Consider the following 23,763-nt stretch of genomic DNA (forward strand, 5'->3'; position numbering starts at 1 on the left):
CTGAAAGGAATTACAAACTGAGGAAATGAGGACATTAAAATAATAATCCAGTAGCAAAGGCCAAATGCCAGTATCCTTAAAAATAATTTACAAATTTGGGTGACACCTGAGGTTTAATGCACAACATAAAATACTTTTCGGCTATATTTATTATGATCATCTAATAGTCTTCAATTTGTTTTTTACAACAAAAGTAACTTACATTTTGAGTCTGAACGGTAACCAGCTGGTGTAACAGTGGTTCATACTGACAACTGATGCCAAATGAAAGACCTGGCTTTGTGTTCACCTGCCTATGGTTAGGAGGAGGCTAGAGTTCAGACACTCTAAAGGAGAAAAACTCCTATTCATAACACTTGAAGACCTCATCTCATTGGCTCAGAGGAACAGAAGCTTGAGTTTCAGAAGTAACTGCCTGCTTTCCTAACAGAAAATGAAACACAAGTCATAAAGGCATGATTAAAAAAATTTCTATTTTCATTAAAAAAAAAACAAACAACAAAACACACACAGCACACACACATTCACTCTATTTTACCTACCATAGATTCACTAATAAGCAGCAACAGTAAGGCTTCTTCTGTGTTTTCTTGAGGACAAAAGATGCTGTTGAAAATGAGAATTTAATTATTTAAGCAGAACATAATATATTAGTAGAAGCTGCTCCTAAAAGTAATAAGAGTACTGCAAAAATTGGAAGATTTCCAGAAAAGAGAACAGAGAGTAACTTGCATAGAAAAAATGATTAGTTAAAATGCATTTCTTTGCAATGCTCTAAATTTGCATTTCAGAGAAACTGGCCAAACACAGTGAGAGAACAAAACCATCACAGCTGTCAGAGTTGAACACATTCAAATATCCTAAAATTACATGTAATTTGACAAGTGTAAAAACTGTACCCGTAGTTTAACTAGCCTCTGACACCTAATCTATCCGAGCTGAATCTATATCACTGATTTAAAGATCGGCCACAAGAAACTCATAAGAACAAGATAACCTCTGTATTTTAGGCATCTATTAGTCTTTCATCAGATATGCTTGAGAATCATTTTCCTGGTGCATTCACAAGCTGTGAATGTTTTTAAATAGAGCCATGGCAACCTCTGCCTGCTTGCCATAACCACTGTTCCTTCCAAGTAGTTATAATATTTGTTTTTAATGAAGTACACTTCCTTATGACTTAATGCTGAAATTTTGCATAAGACCAGTTTGCAGACGTTCTCTGAACACTGGATGCTTTCTGAATACTTTTCTATGCTGCTGGACAGACAACAGTAATCCGCACTGGGTACATGGCTGGTAGGATTTCATTCATTCTTTCTCTCACACACACACAAAAAAACCCCAACCACTGGCTGTGTTAACTCCTCAAATTTCTTCCACTAAACTGTTTCTGAATTAGCACAAGTACATTTCCTGATCATTCATAGAATGGTTAGGGTTGGAAGGGACCTCAAAGATCATCTAGTTCCAACCCCCCTGCCATGGGCAGGGAAACCCTCCACTACACCAAGTTGCCCAAAGCCGCATCCAACCTGGCCCTGAACACTTTCAGGGATGGGGCATCTACAACTTCTCTGGGCAACCTGTTCCAGTGCCTCACTGCCCTCAGAGTAAAAAATTTCTTCCTTAGATCTAATCTAAATCTCCCCTCTTTCAATTTAAAGCCATTGCCCCTTGTCCTATCGCTATATGCCCTTGTAAAAAGTCCCCCCTCCAGCTTTCCTGTAGGCCCCCTTTAAATACTAGAAGGCTGCAATAAGATCACCCTGGAGCCTTCTCTTCTCCAGGCTGAACAGCCCCAACTCTCTCAGCCTGTCTTCATAGCAGAGGTGTTCCAGCCCTCAGATCATCTTCGTGGCCCTCCTCTGGACTCGCTCCAGCAGTTCCATGTCCTTCTTGTGGTGGGGATTCCAGAGCTGAATGCAGTATTCCAGGTGGGGTCTCAGGAGACCTGAGTAGAGGGGCAGAATCACCTCCCTCAACCTGCTGGCCATGCTTCCTTTGATGCAGCCCAGGATACGGTTGGCTTTCTGGGCTGCCAGTGCACATTGCCGGCTCATGTTGAGCTTCTCATCCACCAGCACTCCCAAGGCCTTTTCCTCAGGGCTGCTCTCAATCCATTCTCTGCCCAGCCTGTACTTGTGCTTGGGATTGCCCTGACCCACTTGCAGGACCTTGCACTTGGCCCTGTTGAACTTCATGAGGTTCTCACAGGCCCACCTCTCCAGCCTGTCGAGGTCTCTCTGGATGGCATCCCTTCCCTCCAGCGTGTCCACAACACCACACAGCTTGGTGTCATCTACAAACTTGCTGAGGGTGCACTCGATCCCACTGTCCATGTCTCCAACAAAGACGTTAAATAGCACTGGCCCCAGTACTGACTCCTCAGGAACACCACTCGTCACTGGCCTCCACTTGGACATTCAGACCAATAGTTTCACAATTAACTGTTTAAATGTAGAAAATAATTTCTTGTTGCTAATAATCAATTCCTATAGTCCCAAAGGTACTTAAACTACAAAAATTACAGATGGGAAACAAAACTTGTCTGAGATTAAAACATCTTTTGGGTTTTTTAAAATGCACTAGAAATTTAAGCAGTCATTAAACGCCTGAAAGGAAAAGGAAACTGAACCACATCTGAACTCCAAGCAGTTTGAAAGCAACATTGCGAACATATCGTGGTAATATACAGCAGCTAAGACCTGAGGGCAGTTGTTTTGTTGTTGGATTTTTATTTTTTAATCAATGTAAGTTGCTCACCAAATTTTGAAGAGTATTCTAAACCTTAGAAGACATTGCTATTTTTACATAAGAAAGAAATTCAAAACACAGTTACTCGTGAATAAGAACCACTCTGGACAGGGAATGAGGAGTAAACGGGAAGCATCAGAGTGTTCCCCATTTACTTATCCATCTTCAGTGCAGAATTTAGCACCCTGGAAGTAGTAGGTTTAACCTGAACTACTGGCAATGGTTCCCAGAAAGCAGAATAAAGATTGAAAATAGTTGCTGGAGAAATTACTTTCTCAGAGAAAAAAGGGAAGTTGCCCTAAAGAAAACTACTAAAAAGTTACTTTTCAAAATGAAAGCAAACGTTATTTTCTCCTACAACTTTGAATATATTTTGGTAAATACGTTGATATTTGTCTCAAACAGTGAAGATTCTCTTCATGCAGAAATTACTGGGAAATTTCTTTTACTTATGTATGCAAAAAGATCAATTTAGTTGACTGCACTCAGCCATTTTCTGTGTCTCCTGACAGATGCAGGCATATAAGTAATTCCAAGGTAACAGGGCAGCGCAAAAGAGGCAACTGAAAGCATGAAACAGTTACCAACCAAAGGCAAACCAAGAAGTTTAATGGTTCTTCAACTGAGGATTGAGAAAAACTGAAAAGGTAGTAACAGAGATCTACAAAATCATAAATTGCATTAGTCAAATCACATTCATCATCCTCAGAAGAACACTATGCAGTTACTTAATATATAAGGCAACATCTTTAGAAAAAAATAGTATATCTCAGACTCATAGTTGGTGGTCAGATGGATACCTAGGAAGAAGTTTCTTACATGTCTGTCTTGTTATTCATTGTCTTAAGTTTACTTTCAATCACTGCTGGAGATGAGATACTTGGCTAGACATGTTTTATCTGATCTGGTATTAATCACTCTAATGTGACGAAAGAAAGGACTTAATTACATGCTCTGTTGGAATCATGGAACTCCTCACTTGCACAAGAAAACTACACTGAACAAAGCCTCACTTTTGCCAGGAGGCATGTTTCTATGAAAGGACGAGTTGAGAATGAAGAACATAACTTTGAAAGACTGAGTCTGAGAACTCTGCTATAAGTATTCTGGATCAAGGAAGGAGAATTGCTAGAAATCTTCGAAGACAAAGGCCATTCTACTTGCTAGTAATAATGACACCATAATTATGTGGGCTCGCTGCTGTATAAAGTATTCATAAACGGAAATCTGCAATAAATGCAGCTAAACAACTCAAATGCCTGCAGTATCGCAGTATTTTATGTTATAAGATAAAGATACTGTGAACACTAAAACACAACATCTCTTCAGAATTTAAGGTAGGACTACTTCTATGAGCAATCTACAGTAGAAACGGACTCCTTTGCACATAAGGTCACATTATGGAAAAAACTTTCATATTAACTAATAAGGCATACCTATGGTGAGAGAGGAACAGATCGTTCCTTAGGATTTGCTGTGTGAAACCAAGTAGTTTGAATATAGAAAATGTGTGACTCTGCGTAAGAGAGTGTTTGGGAAATAAATGCATACTTTTTAAGTGCAGCGATCACCACACAAACCAGTTATTTCCTTTTTACCAAAAAGGTTGCCTGCATGTACAGTTTGTTAACTATGTACTTGCAGAGAAACATGGTAGTTGTTTTGGCAAACTGAATGTTCAACTCTACACTTGCCTCTTTTCTCAAAGCTCAAGAGACTGCTTTTTAATGACTTCACATCCTAGACATAGTCCGACGAGACTGGAATTAAAAAACTCACAACACCTAGGTTTTAATCCAGCTGGACAAAATATAAATTAATAATAAATTCTTCAGAGAAAAAGCATCAAAAATTTCATATGGAACAGACAACAGTCTCCTCAAAAGAGATTTTCAGATTGCACTGATGACACAGAATAGTTCTGGTTAGAGGGGGTGTCTGGTGATCGTCTAGTACAGCCCCTCCACTCGAGCAGGGTTGGCTGGAAGGTTGCTCAGGACCATTGTCTAGTTGGATTTTGAATATCTCCAGTGATATTCTCCAGACTCCACAACCTCTTCTGTAATGTTTTTTTTTCTGCAGTTTAAATGGAATTTCAATCTTCTCTATCTGCATTATGTAGCACTGTCCTACAACAGCGAATCACAGTCGTCCCTAGATCATTATCTCCACTGTTACAATGTACTTCTCAGTTCTCTGGCTCATAGTGCTTTCTAGCCTGTATCAAAATAAGCAAGCAACAGTTGTTGACTGCATTAAATAAACACATACAGGATCCCACAAGGACTTATGTGTAGAATACAAGTAGAGCAGCGAAAAGGTTGCAGATTATGTAAAGCAAGAATGCAACAAAGTTTCACCAGATCAAACTTAGTATCAGTGACATAAAAAAATAAATTAAAAGAGACAGCACCAAACAGTTAAGATTTCACCAGCATGCTCTGACACAAGCACATTACTTTCAGGCAGTAAGTTACACCCAAGAACTGTAATAAAGTGCAAAATTTAGTCAATATATCTTCTTGGCACTGTCAGAGTGTGTCCAAGGAAATCAACTGTATCTTAGAAATCATTTTTCATTTGATCAGATATAAACAAACAACAAGCTATTAACTTTTAAGTTCAAATTCAAGGAAATGGCTATCTACATTTAATACTAATGGTGATCAGTTTTGAAAAAAGCCACACATTTTCAAGAGGAAAAGGATACACACCAAAGCTACTCTAGATTTAACCATGGGATATGCTACACAAAAATGATCCATAGCATAGCACTTATCTGAACCAGTGACAGAATAAAACTCTACAAAAATGTGGCATCATAAAGAAATGCCAAAACTAACCTACGATGACTAAAAGGTAGCTGCCTTGGGAAACAAACTACTGTTGAAAGTCCTAGATAAATTGCTAGATTTGGGTTTTTATAATGTTTCAGAGATTAATTTGAATCTCCATATTGCTAATTCTTTCCTTTCTATGATTAAGCAGAATAGAGGTCTAGAAACAGCATACAACTTTTAAAATGTGCCATCTCAGATTCGCCACCGAGTTCATGTTTTCTTTTGTATCCCAGCTGTAATAAGAGATATTGACTCTACCATATATTCCAGCATGGAACAAAAAAAAAAATATTTTTGAGAATTGAGAACAAAAGGTCTTGTGCATACAGTACGAACTTCTGCTCGGAGAAGCATGTTGCTTCCCTAGTTCTCTTCAGAGAACATATATATATATATATACACACACACACAGAGCATGGGAAACACTACCATTCACATCGCCCAATTCCTTCTACATTTTAAAAAATACAAACTAAATTACCCAGTGCACCGGGTAACAATTGCAATTATAGAAATGAGAGGTATAAACTCAGCCATACTTTTCTCCAGTGTATACCCGCGGTCTTCTACTGAGCGTGTAATTCTTAGTATTTGAACCTTTTCTAAGTGGATCATCTAGAGGTGATTGGTGAGGAGGATCTTCCAGTGGATTCCAATAACTCTGTTCGCACATGCCTCGTAACAAAATTTCAGCCAGTTGTCTTGCTATTGTCTGTAAAAGTGATAGATAAATATTTTCCTTAGAAAAGCCGAATACGAACTCTTCAAAAATGCTTGGGTTATTTCTAATGAAGACTAGTGATGTAGAATACGTTTTCTGTTATTTTAAAACATCCAAAAAAACATGCATACAGCTGTTTGAAAGGTACAAGTACCCAGTTCAAGTCTCTGAACACAAAGAAAAGATAAACAACAATAAACAATTTTTCATTTTTATCAGTTAAATCCAGATACTTCTGAAGTATCAGCCATACCAATTGTTGCTCCTAAAAGTGGAGCAAAGTAGGTATATTTTCAGGTATCTTGTGCTCAGTAACCTCTACCACCTCTCCAGGCCTCGAGCAGATGTTTCCATGGAAAGACCACAGTGGAGCAGATACTTCCCTGTGATCTGTGGAGAGAATTACAGCGGAGCAGATGTCTACACTGCAGCCTGCTGAGAGGACCACAGTGGAGCATGCTGATATTCCCTGAAGGAACTGCAGCCCATGGGAGGGACCCCATGCTGGAGCAGGGGAAAAGTGTGAGGAGTAAGGAGCAGCAGAGAGGAACTGTTATGGACTCACCACAACCCCCTACTCCCCATGCACCATTCAGGGAGTGGGAGGGTAGGGAGAACAGGTAGAAGACTCAGGAATGCAGGACTGAAGTTGAACTTGGGGAAAGGGGTGGGAGGGAAGGTGTTTCAGTTTTTTTCTTTGTTTCTCACCGTCCCACTTTCTTTTAATTGAGAATAAAGTAAGTTAATTTCCTCCAAGTCAAGTCTGTTTTGCCCATGACAGTAACTGGTAAGCAAATTCCCTGTCTTTACCTCGACCCCTAAGCTTTTCTCTTATTTTCTCCCAGTCGTGTGAAGGAAGTGGAGTGAGAGAGCAGCTGGGTGGGCATCTGGCAGCCAGCCAAGGTCAACCCACCACAAACAGTTATAGTTCCAACCTCCTCTGACTGGGGCTCCTGAAAACTTGTACTTAAAGGTGCTGGTGTTTGCCACTGTTGATAAGGCTCAGCAAGAGTGAAATGACATTGTAGATCCGCATGAAAAGTTTATTTTATCCAACTGTTCTTGGCACTATATATTTAAATGTAGAAATACTTATATAAATATTATTTAAGTAAATAATATTAATTTAAAGCTTTGAAGTCATCCTATAATCCATAACCTTTCCATAGAAAGGTTAATCTCCTCTTTCATGTTTAATATATATGCATACAAGCTGCATGACTATATATCACGACGATGAAAACTCAGAGATTAGTACCAGGGCAGCAGCATGAAGGCAAGACCTACATTTGCATCAGACTTGGCAGCATTTCCCAGGAACATTTCCCAGCAACAGATGTGTAATGTTTAAGCCACAAACAGCATCATACGATCTGCATCTTCCACCTCAATTCCTATACCGTAAGAAGCCCATCATATTCTATTAAAGTTCGCATTATTATCCTTCTCCATTGAAAGTTTATTATTTAATAATTCTAATATCCTTACTAGGAATCAGCTATTAAATGAATCAAGAAACGAATTACTTTCCTTATTACTACTTTGGAAGTTTTAAAGGCATAGTATTAGGAAAATAATCTTGGACACTTTGAAAATCATTACATTAGAGTAAAAGATATAAGCCTTGGCCTTTTATTATATAAAAAATGCAAAAAGGATACATTACTTTCAGCAAAGGTTTATTTTCTCAAAATATAAATAACAAGTCTTCATGATTTTGCTTTTATTGTTTTCCTTTAAGAGGCTTTATCACAAAAAAAAAGAAATTATAACTTTCAACTTGATAGGACACACAAAGACGCTGTACTCTGTCCTCACTCCCATTACATTACAAAAACATGAAACGCTACTGTTATGAAACTATCGTAAAGCATAATTAGGGCAATTATGATTAAGGTTGAAAGTACAGTCAATCAGAGAACAATCAAGTTTTAATCGTAACAACAAACAGGAAAGAGAAATAGGGGAGAAACTGGGCATCAAACATTCCTTCTTATTGTAATCATTCACTTAAGCCAGGAAATGTAACCTTATACAGTGATGGAGAACAGATCCTGATCAATACGTTGTGTTATCTGATTATTTGTTGCTAACTCATCCACTATATTTATGTTTAACTTGCCTACTAAAATATAAATGCTGCAATAGGAATGTGGTTTAATATAACTTACCATTCGCAGATTTTGTGTGGTTCTTGTTTCAACAGCTCTTAGTAACTCTCTAAATCTACCAACTCCTCTCGTCAAGTTCCTGTATATAAACATAGAATTTGACAGTATTCCAACTTGGATATAGTAACATCTTAATATATTACTCGATAAAGTTGTTAAAATCCATGCTATAATTTTTTTTCCTGCATATCATCATCACCTTTCTGTGAGATCCATATATTTATCTTTCTATATATATTTATATAGAAAGAGAGATATATAGTCATCTGGGAACTCCACCACTGATTACTATAACAACATCTCTGCCAGTTTATTGAAAAAAGAAACATTTTCATGATCAGTAGATAGTTTAAGAGGAAAGCAAGGAAAACTGTAAGAAGTGATCACCCCAAAAGGGAAAAAAACAAAATTGAAGTTGGTCCTTGCTACTACGATGGTTTAATTTTCTATTATGTCAGGCTTTAAAGAATAAATTTTGAAAAAAAAAAAAAAACCCCAAACATTCAATTTTAGCTGCCTCTTGACACAATAAATAAGGGAATAAAAAAAAGGAGCAAAACTTGCAGCCCTCAGTGAAAATAAGATAAAATTTTAAACTCCTTTTCAGAGAGGAAAGAGCACAAACACAGCAAGGCCCACTGTGTGGCCAGAAGAGGACTAGGGGACCAGTGTTCAGCTCTTGACTCCAGCTAGCTTTTGGTGTGGCTTCTACAACTTAAATTTCTTCATCTACCCTTCTTCCATTTCTGCTGCCTAAACAGCTCTTGCAAAGAGATTCCAGAGCCTCAGAGAGGAGGCATCACTCATACTAATGCTTTCAGCAGATGAACTTTCTTCTCAAACAATAGATTATTTTGAATGGTCTTACAGCGTTCCCTTTTTCTCATCTCTCTATCAGTTATCTGAGCTATCTGGGTTTTTTAATTGCACTTAAAAGCAATTAAGAATATATTTTATATTAATACAGTTTGTCTTTGGACTGGTTAAGGACTGGGCTGGCTTTTGGCTGAGCTGAACCACTGAATACTGCAACCTCAACACATAACAGAGGACAGCCATTTCACTATTTGAAGTTTAGTTGCCAAACAAATGATTTGATCAAAAGCAAGTTTTGTGTTAAATCATTGCTGTTATGTCATATAGTTGTATTATCTAAGATGTGATTTTACGTGCAAGTAGCATAACATTTACCTAATACAGACTCAAAAGAGAAACAAAATATTACATATTGATAAGATTTTTCGTAAGTAAAAGCACTATTGCACTGCATTATAAAGCTGATGTTGAAATTGCCTTCCTTACTCTGACATCTTTATTTACAAATATATTTAAAATACTGATTTTTTGAACTGCAACTTTGTACAAATTCAAAAAAAGCCAGCATTTTTACACAGATACTTTATTTAAACTTAGTTGCAGAATAACTGAACCCAGAGCATTTGATGTAAGAGATCTTGCTATAGAACTGTAGAACTCTTATCACTTTTTCTAGAGACCTTCTCATTTATTTACTCTTCAGTTCAGATGATAGAGGTCACCTCTTTTCTGTTTTATACAATAAGTATTCTCAGTATATTTTAGAAACTTTGGTCTCCAGCATAGGCACTAGCACAAGTTCATCTTCTCAAATAGTTTGACATAAAAGCTCATTTAAAAAGTAGCATTTCCAAATAACGAACCTGTATGAACAGGCTGAAAGTTATGTCGAAGTGAGCCACCAGTGGGTAAAAAAAGAAATAATCATGAGTCACATAAGAATTAATGATAGTTTGTAAAAAGTCCACGTCACAGCAGAGCTTGATCATAGAGTAATCAGTTTTATACACATTAAAGAAAATTAATCTTGTGTATACATCTAACATGGAAATAACTGCATGAAAAACAGATTTATTTATATATTTTGCACAGGCAGGCCTCTTAATAGCTAATGAATATTATACCAACTTCATACTAATGAAGTAATCAGAGAAAGTCAGTAGGCCAAATTTTAAGAAAACCTCTGAACTCAATGGAAGCTAGATACCTAAGTGATCTAGATCTAGATGATCTTTGAGGCCCTTCCAACCCTAACCATTCTATGATTCTATACCTGCAGCACCTTTGGAAAGCCAAAACACATACCATTCAGTAATACCACATGCCAAATATTTTAGAAAGCCCAAAACCAGACCACTGGAATCCAGCTTTAAGGTCCTCTGCTCTAAGTGCATATTTCCCATGAATGGAGCTTTCTCTCAAGAACTTTATTGCAAAGTCACAGATGTGTCCTCATAACAAGATTTAAAAAACACAGACTTGCCAAAACCCTGAAACGTTCCCTGCAAAATTGTCAAAAAAGAGCAAGGATTTGTCAGCTTGAAACACTAATTTCCCAGTACAGATAAAACATATACTACGTAGTAGAACTTCAAAATCACAATAATTTAATCTTTATGAAAATTAGGAATTAGAGGTTTTTTCCATATGAAGTCTATGTCTTTTGATGTGTTACAAGAACAAAAAAAACACTCTATAAAAAAGTATGCAAGTTTTAAAAGTCCTTAAGAACTTATGGCAGGTTGTTATTAGTTTACTTATTGCATTTTTATAAGCATCTGCAAGGGACTGAAACTTGTGACTGAAGTTCTACTGTACCATGGAAAAAGCAGTTAAGATTGTACAAGAAAAAAACCTCAAAACTTAAAATACAGAATTAGTTTTTGCTTCATAAAGCATTTAACATTGATCCACTGCACAAGAGAACACAAACACAATACAGATTTGGCGAGCATCTTCTACATGAAGTCACTTCAAAACTACAATCTAAATCACCCAAAAATTGAGTTAAATGCTTTGAGGGACAAGTAATGAAGCAAAATATACCATGAACAATATGGTAGACCTCCATGCTGCACTGCTTTTAGGAAAGTACATTTCCTGTATTTGTTAACACTTTGTAACATTGGGAAGACGAGGATGGCGGTTATTCTGGCACATACTTTTCCTGCCTAGCCTAGGAAGAACACAACTTTTACCTGCTTTTCACTACAATGTGCCTTCATGTTAGCAGTTCCGCCTGTGCTGATCGAGTGCCAGAGCAAAAGGGCAGGTTAACTTAGAGAACAACGTCCCACAGTGTCTGTAAATGACTTTGAGATCCCTTCCATTCTCCAAACAAGGAATTTTAAGATACATTAACACGCACTTAGAGCTGACACATTTTCAGAAATTTCAGATAAGACAAAGACAGCCCATAGACAGACACTGCTAGTTATGCACATGTGTGTTTATACAACTGCCTCCCATCAGAACATGGAGTCAAGCCCTTTGAATTGCATCTTCCTAGTTTTTAAAGACTAATTAAAATGTTTGCTGCTTTAAATCTTCAAGAAAAAAAATTACTTTGTCTCTTTAAGTAGCACTATACCAGCTAAAGACTGAAAACCAGGATTTAAAGGTACAATCTAGCACTGAAAGTCTTTACAGATTGGTGCCCTTAGGGCTAATTTGCATCCTTGTGTCTATGTATTTGCACGCTAAACTCCAACAATTTACGTTAGAACCTAATTAATTGTTCTGATGCAAGATCAACTTTTCTGCTCCCTTTCAAAACTTCAGGCAGCATTTCTGTTTAGAATAACGAAAATAGTTTAACTGCATCTATGCAGAAGTGCTCACTCCTAAACAGAGAGAGAGATCAATAACTGCAGATATGATGCAAGGAAAGTGCAGGAAGAAAAATAAGAGACAGTAAGGAGAAACTTTCAATGCAGGATCAGAAGACCTGAATATAAGCATGTAGGCCAGCAGTAGCAAACTTTTGACACAAACATATTTGTCACCATAACTACTAAGAAGTCTCATGGTTTTAAAAACCATGTCTGGCATCAGATAACACAGTGCTTTGGCACTAGTGGACTAGTGGTCCCAAGAAGCTTCACATCCAGCATTTCAGTAACTTTGGTATGACTGACATGTTTACAAAAAACCCATAACAATGATTTAAATCCATAAAATCTAGCTAACAACTTTCAGTCAATTAAGAGTATTAAGATCTGAAATTATTTTACATTAAATCAAGTTACTATATAAGCAAAAAACAAGAAATGTGACAAATCAAGAGATTAACTTTTTAGCAGTAACAGAACATCCTAACACTGAGGTATACCATTTACCATACTAGAGCATATGCTTTATATGCTTCTACAAAGACGAGTCAAACGAAAATTAAAAAAAAAAAAATAGAAGGACTGAAGTTCTATGGCTTTCTGCAATGACTTTATTAAAGGTCTGACCAAATGGACAATGCTAAGTCTTATGCACAACTGATGATGCTTAAGATGGTTGTGACCAATGCCTGTGTCTGTGTTCCCTCAGGTTTAAAGAGGGGAGGGGGGAAAGCATAATTTATCCAGAATTAGAAAAATGATGGATCTAATGCAAACCAAGTCACCTCAAGCAAACATCCTGGTAAGGTTTAGATATCTATCTCCAAAAGGCAACACAGTTGCAACTTCAGACAGTTCTGTTTTCCTTTCATACTTATACATTGAATATTCTCACAATACTGTATAATTTCCACAAAACATTGATTACCACCAGGTATTACTTTCTGAATTACATATAGAAAATCCTTTATTTCCTGCCAGAATCTAAACTACTAAAAAGGCATCCTGATAACTTCTTGTTTTACCCATTGTTAACGCATGCAGAAAGAAAAATCCCACTTATCTCAAATTCACTACAGAAGATCATGCTTGATTGATGCTTGAAGGTTCTTGACTGATGTTTGGCTTACAAATGAAACAACTTCAGTGTGCCATTACAGCTACACCAGCCTAAGTATTTGAAACAGTCCAATCGAGCAGCAAATCTTGCATTCATGCATTTAAAATGAGAACACCTACTGCCTACACCGTAGTTCCATTGGTAACTAAGTTTACCTAATGGTTCACTAGTGAATGAGGAAGGTCACATTCTCCCCCCTCTTCCTACTCTCACTTGCACAGTCCTATCTCTTTTCTCACAACTATACCAGCCATTATCACACCTTCCAGTGAATAAATTTGTCTCACTAAAATGACGGAAAGCTATCACTTCTTTGCTGTTTGTTTTCTGCTGTTTTGGAGACCAAAATGAAGAATTCTCTTCTTCCGCAGAAGAGCCTAACAACTATCTGAACCAGCAAAAAGCAAACAAGAAAAATGCATGCCAGGAGTGTAGGTATGGGGAAGCTGAGAGCAGGTTAACTCCACTTTACACCATTAGGACGCTACATGTTTTGTTTACTACTACTCTTGACACCACCACCTCAACTCCTCCTCTGAATGTTGTTTCATATAAGCGTATATATACAACACACTATATACATGTAATATATGGGTATAAAAGAAGCACCAGATTCAATTATTAAGGCGCAAAGACAGGATTCACAAAAGGACCTCTCCAGCTACTGGAGACTGTATTAGAAGTCTTGCCCTTTATCTCCTACTATTTCACAAGTTTCTCCTTTCCAGCAGAGATCTAGTTAGAGGAAGAAATGCAGGTGGATTGAGAAGGTGCCAAAGAAATCATGAACAAAAAAAGCCCATTCTTGAATTCACAAGAAAAAAGTGCTAAACATAGCAGAAAGTTTTACTAAGGAAATAAGTTAACAGAGGGAATAAAGTCAATGGAATTTACTCTGGTAAATATTTAATGTTGCATTACACATTAGTCAATATGCTTGGTCTCTAAAGTTTATAGAGCCATTTTATTTATATTTATAAGAAAATATAAAAACTCCTACAGAACTAGAAGGAAGAATGTGCAGCACCAACAGTGATTTTGTTTAGAATACCAATCTGAAGACCTAGGAGGCCACTAAGTTTAATATCAAGCATGATAAAAGCATGCAGAACTTTAGCAGAGTGACCAACACGGGCATGGTTTTACAATCTGTCTTAAAGATTCAAAGGTCAGAAATCAGCAGCAGAAACCATAAAGGAAGTATACTCTGATAAGATAAGATTTAAGCAGCAACAAAACAGCTGGGATGCATCAACAGAAGTGTAACATTTGATAGAACCCAAAAAGCCAATCTGAAGTGACAGATCAAATATTTAATCAGAGACAGTGCTGAGCAACAACAAACAAGGCCAAACTCTGAGCATTGTGTGGGGCTCAGCCCTCCCAGTGGTGACACCAAAGAGGAGAAATGGTGAGAGGAACATAGAGCCATCTTTGCAATGAACTAGGGGCAACACCTATGAAGAATTACACTGAGTTGTGAAGAGGGGATTCACTGTCACTGTATGCCTGTCCAACATGAAAGCCAAAGAATAATATATTGGACAGCAGTGTGAAAACAGCAATATGTCAAGTGTGAAAAATATAGTGAGAATGAATCAGGGAGGAAGAAGAGAAACAAAAAAGACGACAAAAAAACCAAACCAAAACAAGAGGTTATCAAACCTCTGTTGATTTTCTAACTCTCTTGGTAACCCCTGGAGACGTTTCGTTTTGAAGCTACTGCTTCTGGTTAGCTAGAGATGTTAAAATCAGAAGAACACACAGTTTTCCACTACTTTAAGTTGTTTATATGCCATTTATTCATCAGTACAGTTAATTGAGTTTTGTCCTTTCATTGCCAACTCTTGTATTTGCTATCAGGCTGTTATACTAAAACAAAGTAGAATGAAGGACAAGATGTCCTTCCGTGTTTTGCACACAATGGCATTCTGAAAATGCCTACTAAGCTGTCTTTTATTTTTATACTCTCCAAATTAATCACAGAACAGTGTTCAATGCAATTGAATGCGTTAACTTGGGGAAAGGCAAGGAAAGACAGCCAAAACTCTCCAAATTCACACTACAGAGAATACACAAGTGTGAGTTGTATCTACAAACAGGGACAACACTTTCTGGAAAGAAAAGCCTGTGCAAATACTTCAAAACATACAAGGATATATTTACCAGTATCCCGTTTCTTGATACGCCTCCTCTGTTCATTCATTGTGGGTAAGAATTCGTGCAGCATTCCTAAGCATGAGGCTTACAGCAACACTTCTTTCATGAAGGAGAACATAACACCACCTCTGTAAAACACCCTGCCAATAGTCTTATAAAAATATCACAGTGAAGTAAATGAGATTACTTCACTGCTGAGTTGTTTACCAGACACACGTCTGTTTGAATGTAATCTCTGAGGAGCAACTTGTCTTCAAAGGAACTCTCTTTTAAAATATCCACACTGCAGTAAGGTGGGGATTTGGTAAATAAAAGGCACAAAAACTTTGTCAAAATTATTTCTGTATACGCACTATGTTTATGCACAGGAGAGCAATAAAATGCACAAGGGCATCACTGTACCTCCAGAGAAGGAAGTGTTACTTTCACCTTCTGGTGCTTAAAATACACTGTATCAAAGGGGAATTCAGAAAAAGGTCATTTGGGACAGTGGGCCAGCACTGGAAGGAGAATTTGGGAGGCAGAAAAGGTCAGATCTAAGAGGTGTACCAAACGCAAACAAAACTATTTCAAGTATAAACACCAAAATGCCTGCATGTCAACAACGAAAAAAATAAATTACAAGCATACAGTGGGTTACACATTATCCTGGCAGTTACCTATCTCAAAAGGAAACAATGTGGAAATCGGAACGTGGGAAGGGCAATTTTTCAGCATTCATCTGAATACATAAAAGTAAAGCTCACCTGCCTTTCAAGCTTCGGCTGAGGACTAGCATATCTGTAACACATATTATGTCTCCAAGGTATTCACAGAGGTTAATAATGGTCAGTCTAATACTGCTTTTTATCTTCAAAAATTAGAAACAATTTTGTAAATTGTTTGGTCAATAAGAAGGAAATAATTTCAGTAATGGACACTTTGAAAGAATTGATGACTTTTCAAATGCCTTTAATGTCAGTAATAAATGAAACCAGACACACACAGACTCAAACACCTGCACAGCATTCAGCTTCTCTTAGCACTGTACCAGTCTTCTGTTCACTGATTTTTGAATATAAACATGTTGGTAGAATTTGATTGATACAGCACTGCCTGCAGCTTAAGAGGACAGTGTTGAAGAGTCACATAACGTAATTCAGTAACTCTTTGCAAAAATAGCTTATGAATACTTACTACCATTTAAAGCAAAGATGGACTGTCCTTTAATACTAGACTTTTTTTTTTAAATAAAAAAAGCTCTTTACATAATTAGTCTCCTAATTCTTCTAAGAGCCAATTCCCTTTATCACCACTGTGACTAAAATACATGCACTCTTTCCTTAGAAAACTTACCTTAATGCTCAGCAAATCACTTTATACTACTATCATAAAGAAATCTAGAAACAATTAGTCCTTCTACTTGCTAATTTCCTTATTTTGAAGTTAACAGGGTCAATTAACATTTTGCAGGTAAAGCTGCAAAAGCTTCCATCATTTTTCATCAGTTCAAAAACATGATTTCAATATGAAAAAAGAACCGATCTAATTAGAAACCAGTAATTCCAAATACTGAAAAGCTCCATGTTAAACTACTACTAAAAGTTTTAACAGAAATGGCTAAATGCTACATTTGTAGAGCAAAATCTTTCTCTTGGTGAAAATAACTATCATCCAGGTACAGCAACTAACTATCCTTTAGAGAAAAACCAGTATTAACAGAAAGATACTCTGAAGACTTAATTAGTTGTAGGTTACTACAGCTCATATTCAGAGGACATATCTCTTGAATAGTGTTCACAAAACACCTAAGCCCCAAACTTCATCAGAATTTGAACCTTGATCTTTGGTGACATGCAGAACAACTGGCCAAGGCCCTGAGCAAGCTGCTCTACACCTACACTGGCCATGTTTTGAGTAGGGGTTTGGGCCAGATGGCCCCTCAGAGTCCCTTTCAACCTGTATGATCCTGTATGAATCCTGATCTCACAAGACGCAAGTGAAGTAACAAAAAGAAGAAAAAAAAACCACAACCACACACACAAACTTCTGGCATCGTCATGCCATGTGATACCTTCAGAACACTATCAAAACCAGAGAAGGAATGAAAACAAGAACATTAAATAGAGCAGTAAACCAAGCATTTGCAAGGGGAGCAAGGGACGTGCACTAAGTATTCCCTCCCCAATTTACAACGCCAATACCGTTGTTTGCTCCCCAGCACATCACAACATAAAACTGAAACCTTGAATTTGATGTTTGCGAATGAGAGCAACAGCCACAGTCAGCAAGACTTTGTAGTACATGGACTAAAAATCGTTAAGTATCTTCTTGGAAAAAGTGAGCTAGAGTCAGAATTCCAATTACAAATTATTAAAATCATTAAAATTATCAAAATTCAAAACCAACTCAGATACTAAAATTACTCTTTCAGTGTGCTTTGTATAACTAATTATTACAAAAGTTGATTTTGAATAAAAGTCATTTCTTCATGTTTATAGCCACCTTAGTCCTCCACGTAAAACGGCCAGATCTTCTACCTATAACTTCACAATGGAATCTTATTTTAAACTCTTGAATTTAAGACACAATTCTGAGCAGTAAACACAGAACAAGGATGGAAAGTGAAAGCATTCTTGACAGATGATTTTATCTGAGTATCCAAGGGAATAACAATTTCCCCTCATATTCAAACATATTCTGTTTTTTCAATGAAAATTAACAGAGTAAGAACAGTATCTTAAATAAGGATGAGGAAAGAATCTGATATGACAGATATTGAAATATCCTTTGAAAACTCTTTCTTGTTAGCAATCACAAAACTGTGATTTTTTTGTCTCTCTTGAATATATTCTGCCTTAGTTTCCTAACTAGACAAACATGAAAGCATTTATCTCCAGGACAAGATGATTTGAAAACTGCAACAGAAGTAATTTCCAGTTTAATTTCCAACACAGCAGTGATATCTCACATATAAAGAACTTATATCCTTACTTAACAGGATTTCAGTGTTTTTTGATTTCATCTCACTTTCTATTCTTTACTTAATGACCAAAATGTTTTGAGACTGATGTAAGATATGCAATGAGATCTCAACAGATTAAGAGCGATGGGTAGCTAGTGCTGTATTCTAACACAGAGAACAGCTGCTCATACAGCGTCTTGATGTACATTTATATCAAGCATTTACATAAATCCTTCTCTTACAGATTTCATCACTGCAAAATTTCCAGCTGTGAGCACTGTATAGGTATATATGTGCAACAGAAGCACTTACGGATTGGCTTCCATTCACTGTCCCGCACTTAGTAACATGAGAGCTACGTTCCTATTTATGCTACCGCATATTCCTATTTATGCTACCGTGGAAAAGCAAAATAGAAGAAACAACTTCTACATAGACAAGTCTATACCTGAGTAACTCTAAGGAGGATTTCTTTCTGTTGTGCCTGTCATACATTTCAGAAGCCAACAAAAATCAGTTATATGCAAAAAAAATGGTTGAGGTTTTTTTGCTTTGGTTTGGAGGGGTTAACTTTCTGTTAAGAAAAAGCCAGTCTCTGAGAAACAACTTCATGGAGAAGACTGGGAAGGTCTTGTATCATTACAGCCGTGCCTGCACAAGTAATGGCACCATGAGGAGTACAGATCTGGCCCAGGTACCTCAGGCTTTGATTCAGCATATGAACCATGATGGAGATTAGACCAAACTGCAGTCTGGATCCTGGGCTCATACAGAGCAGTATCATTGGAGAGGGTGTGAAATCCAAGAAAAGCCACAAAAAAAGACCTCTGAAAGTCTGGTTTTCACATGACGGTCACCTGATTTTAGACTTCAACCAGAAAGCTCTTTTGCTTTAAAAGCATACACTTCCAGTATATTTCTGAATATTACTATCTCAAAAATAAAAAACATTTACAATTTAAGTTTGCCTTGTTTATCTCATAAGATGAATACAAAGCAAATACTAGGAGAGAAGACTTACTGGGTAAATAAACTACTGTCCTTTCTCTCTCAGGGGCATTTTACTTGAAAATAGCTATATTAAAGTACTAATGTCAAAGTTCCTGTGCTCATAGCTTTTCTTGGAACAACATCAGGACTTCAAACTCCTGGAACTGAAATTACAAAGCAACTACTAGACTAAATGGAAGCTGCACAATCAGGCTGAAAGACGTTTAAAGTTATGTATTTCAGAATATTTTTTAAAAATCCCATAAACTTTAAGTAAAGTTTTAGAACAGCTTCCTCAACTTCTTTGTTACTCATTTCCAAGCTGAAATACTCCTCTGCTCCCCAAGTGAAAAATGGGCATGTAGTTTGATTCTTTACTAAAATTCTGCACATTTTGAAAGAAAACATTAATTTCATATTAGTGTCTTAACAGAGCACTAAAATAACATTCTTCAGTTCAGGCTAATGCCACTCATTTTTTTTTTTTCCTTTTTAAGATAATGGCTTTTTCATGTATTTTCAAAACGCCAGCACTTAGCAGTTAGGTTTCAAACACTTTCTAGTTTTTCATACAAGATAACACACACCTGAAACAGTCACTTAATCCTCTACAAAAACTTGGCTTCTTGACTTAAAAGAAAATCTTTGTACAGTTAGTGAACAAAGGAGAAATTCAAAGTGGATCAACTGGCATTCTGAGTAGACAACAATACGCCCTACGTTACTGCTAAAATTATGCTTTTCCAGCATATATGCTTCTTCCAGTTAGTATAAAAGTTATCCTATTTATTTTCTAGTTTGCAACTGACACATGCACAAAAATGATGATTCTACTTCTAGTGGAAGAAGTGTAATTAAAAGCAGTGATTAGCCAACTGATCCCTAGATATACAACAAAAAGCCACTCCAGAGCAAAAAGACTTCAGACAAATTAGCTTCAGCTGCACAGCCCAAGTCACAGAAGGCAAAGGCAGGGACTGGAAGAATGAAGAACCGCCCACTGTAGGAGAAGATCAGGTCCGAGACCATCTAAAGAACCTGAAGGTACACAAGTCCATGAGACCTGATGAGGTGCATCCACAGGTCCTGAGGGAACTGGCAGATGAAGTTGCTAAGCCACTATCCATCGTATTTCAGAAGTCGTGGCAGTCTGGTGAAGTTCCCACTGACCGGAAAAGGGGAAACATAGCCCCCATCTTTAAAAAGGGAAAAAAAGAAGACTCAAGGAACTACAGGCTCGTCAGTCTCACCTCTGTGCCCGGCAAGATCATGGAGCAGATCCTCCTGGCGACTATGCTAAGGCACATGGAAAATAAGGAGGTAATTGGTGACAGCCAACATGGCTTCACTAAGGGCAAATCCTGCCTGACTAATTTGGTGACCTTCTAAGATGAGGCTACAGCACCGATGGATAGGGGAAGAGCAACTGACATCATCTACCTGGACTTATCTAAAGCATTTGATACTGTCCCACACGACATCCTTGTCTCTCAACTGGAAAGATGTGGTTTTGATGGATAAGGTGGATAAGGAATTGGCTGGATGGTCGCACTCAAAAGAGTTGTGGTCCACGGTTCAAAGTCCACGTGGAGGCCAATGACGAGTGGTGTTCCTCAGGGGTCAGTACTGGGACCAGTGCTATTTAACATCTTTGTTGGAGACATGGACAGTGGGATCAAGTGCACCCTCAGCAAGTTTGCAGATGACATCAATCTGTGTGGTGTTGTGGACACGCTGGAGGGAAGGGATGCCATCCAGAGGGACCTTGACAGGCTGGAGAGGTGGGCCCATGTGAACCTCATGAAGTTCAATAAGGCAAAGTGCAAGGTCCTGCATGTGGGCTGGGACAATCTGAAGCACAAGTACAGGCTGGGCAGAGAATGGATTGAGAGCAGCCCTGAAGAAAAGGACTTGGGAGTGCTGGTCGATAAGAAGCTCAACATGAGTCGGCAATGTGCACTTGCAGCCCAGAAAGCCAACCGTATTCTGGGCTGTATCAAAGGAAGCGTGGCCAGCAGGTTGAGGGAGGTGATTCTCCCCCTCTACTCTGCTCTCATCAGACTCCACCTGGAATACTGCATTCAGCTCTGGAGTCCCCAGCACAAGAAGGACATGGAACTGCTGGAGCGAGTCCAGAGAAGGGCCTCAAAGACGATCCGAGGGCTGGAGCACCTCTGCTATGAAGACAGGCTGAGAGAGTTGGGGCTGTTCAGCCTGGAGAAGAGAAGGCTCCAGGGTGATCTTATTGTAGCCTTCCAGTACCTAAAGCGGTCCTACAGGAAAGCTGGAGAGGGACTTTTTACAAGGGTGTGTAGTGATAGGACAAGGGGCAATGGCTTTAAACTCAAAGAGGGAAGATTTCGATTAGATCTAAGGAAGAAATTTTTCACTCAGAGGGTGGTGAGGCACTGGAACAGATTGCCCAGAGAAGCTGTAGATGCCCCATCCCTGGAAGTGTTCAAGGCCAGGTTGGAGGAGACTTTGAGCAACCTGGTGTAGTGGAGGGTTTCCCTGCCCATGGCAGGAGGGTTGGAACTAGATGATCTTTGAGGTCCCTTCCAACCCGAACCATTCTATGATTCTATGATTCTAAATTCAGTTCTCCAGCAGATTGAGAGATGTTATTAGTACTTACCAAAGTGGAATTGAAGTTTAAAAAACCCACAAAAAAATCCTTATCATTTATCTATAAACATCTACTGAGATGTTTAAGCATCCTCTAACACATAGATTACTATAGCCACTAAGCTGGCAACAGGATAACATTTGAACTTTCTCAAACCAATGCCAAGTTATAGTTTGGTCAAAGGAACTTTTATTTCATATCCAACTCTTCTGAGTGTCAGCCTCACTTCATGGACACACACAAATATGAGATTCCACTGCATTGCAATATGAATAGCAGATTTAGCCTGCCTGTAAAAAAAAACCAGGCACACTTTTCCTCTTTTCCTCCACCATCACTCACAAGCAGTTAAGCTCTGGTGATTTCCTGTCCTTTTAACATCTACAGCTCCAATTGCAAAGAACATTCATTTAAAAGAAATATTTTAGTTTCTAAACCACATATATTAAAAATATATACATTTCCTCTCCTGGACAATGTCCATGTAATCTTTACAATTTTAGATTAAATTCAAACTTGAAGTATGTTGCAAAGTTTAATGGAAAGATCTTGAATCTAATCTCTATAAACATAACATTAGGAGAGATAACTTTAAAAACCAAGCAAAGCTTCCTCAAAATAAATGTATTAAAAAGCATGCTATACATGTGTCACTATTATAAAAGTATATATTTAAAGTTCTGTTCAGCTCTGGTAAACTCAAGTTAAAAAACAGAAAAAAAAAAAAGGGACCCATAAAAGCAGTAACATAACTAGCAGCCTGGAACAATGACCATATTAGGAAATCTCAAAAGAATTTGGATTGGCTCTAAATTAAGAAAGGAAACTAAAGGATATAATGGCAGGATTATGTAAAATAAAGACTAGCACAGAGCTATTTTTCCTAACACCTTGCTTCCTCTCGTACCACAAAGAAAAAGTAAGACTGGCCAATGAAATCAGAAGCACAAATTTAAAAGTAAACATATAATATTTAAGTAGCTCGTCAACTGCAAGTGACCATTGTACTAAAGGCTGCAAAAAGCTAATATGCTTACGTAGGAGGTAACAAGAACGGCAACAGCTTCACTACGAAGGACTAAAGTGTACGTGGAATACAATCAACTTTTCAAAGTTCACACCAGGCCAACAGATACAGTCCAGGAAAAACACTTCTATGGGCTGGATGTTACTTAACTTTTTTGTGGGGTTGTTTCTTGCTTTCTTAATTAATCTTAACTGCTATGTCTATTGCTGATTGCTTTTAGGCACAACATGGCAGATTAAAAGGATCATTTCCATTCCTGGCCTTCAATCAAAATTCTTCAAAATGTAAAATGTTTGGCTTATTCTTTACCACGATTGCTACTGGGATTCTTTCAATATGTATATTTTATTTGTCTTTTGTGCATGCATGAAAACAGAAATTTTATTTTTAGCTCTGGTAAATGAAAAACACCCCAACACTTTCAGAACATCCCATTCCTTCTGCAACTGAACGACAAAATAAGAACCAAAATGTACCTCTCAGATCATGTGTTATTGCAGCACTACTTCATAACTTTAAAGAATGAGATATCAAAAGCTTAGCGATCATTTCCATGCTGAAATCCCTGAATGGTTTGAAAACTTGGATAGCCTTTTGTCACCCTACCATCAGTACATTAAAATCTCGAACTCTTTACAGACACTGCATGATTTCCATTCATCTCCTGTTTATATATTTGAAAGAACAAGAAACACTTTTGGTACAAAAATGGTCCTAACAAGAGTTGCAATATTTCAATCAAACCACATTTTCCGAGTGA

The 23,763-nt window shown here is 37.6% G+C and overlaps 1 protein-coding gene across 3 annotated transcripts in view; it reads right to left on the minus strand.

The window, feature by feature from the left end:
• TTC7B (tetratricopeptide repeat domain 7B) overlaps window positions 1–23,763 on the minus strand; it is a 146,797-nt gene that overhangs the window by 84,991 nt on the left and 38,043 nt on the right. For all 3 annotated transcript variants that reach the window (XM_086612889.1, XM_086612888.1, XM_086612887.1), the window contains exons 6-8: window positions 8,490–8,568; window positions 6,137–6,309; window positions 543–606 (exon numbers count right to left, since the gene is read on the minus strand). In XM_086612889.1, the coding sequence (XP_086469015.1) occupies window positions 543–606; window positions 6,137–6,309; window positions 8,490–8,568 (316 nt within the window). The remainder of the gene's footprint in view (window positions 1–542; window positions 607–6,136; window positions 6,310–8,489; window positions 8,569–23,763) is intronic.

The sequence above is a fragment of the Tauraco erythrolophus genome, chromosome 6 (genome assembly GCF_009769465.1).
Source record: "Tauraco erythrolophus isolate bTauEry1 chromosome 6, bTauEry1.pri, whole genome shotgun sequence".
In the NCBI taxonomy this organism is placed as follows: domain Eukaryota; kingdom Metazoa; phylum Chordata; class Aves; order Musophagiformes; family Musophagidae; genus Tauraco; species Tauraco erythrolophus.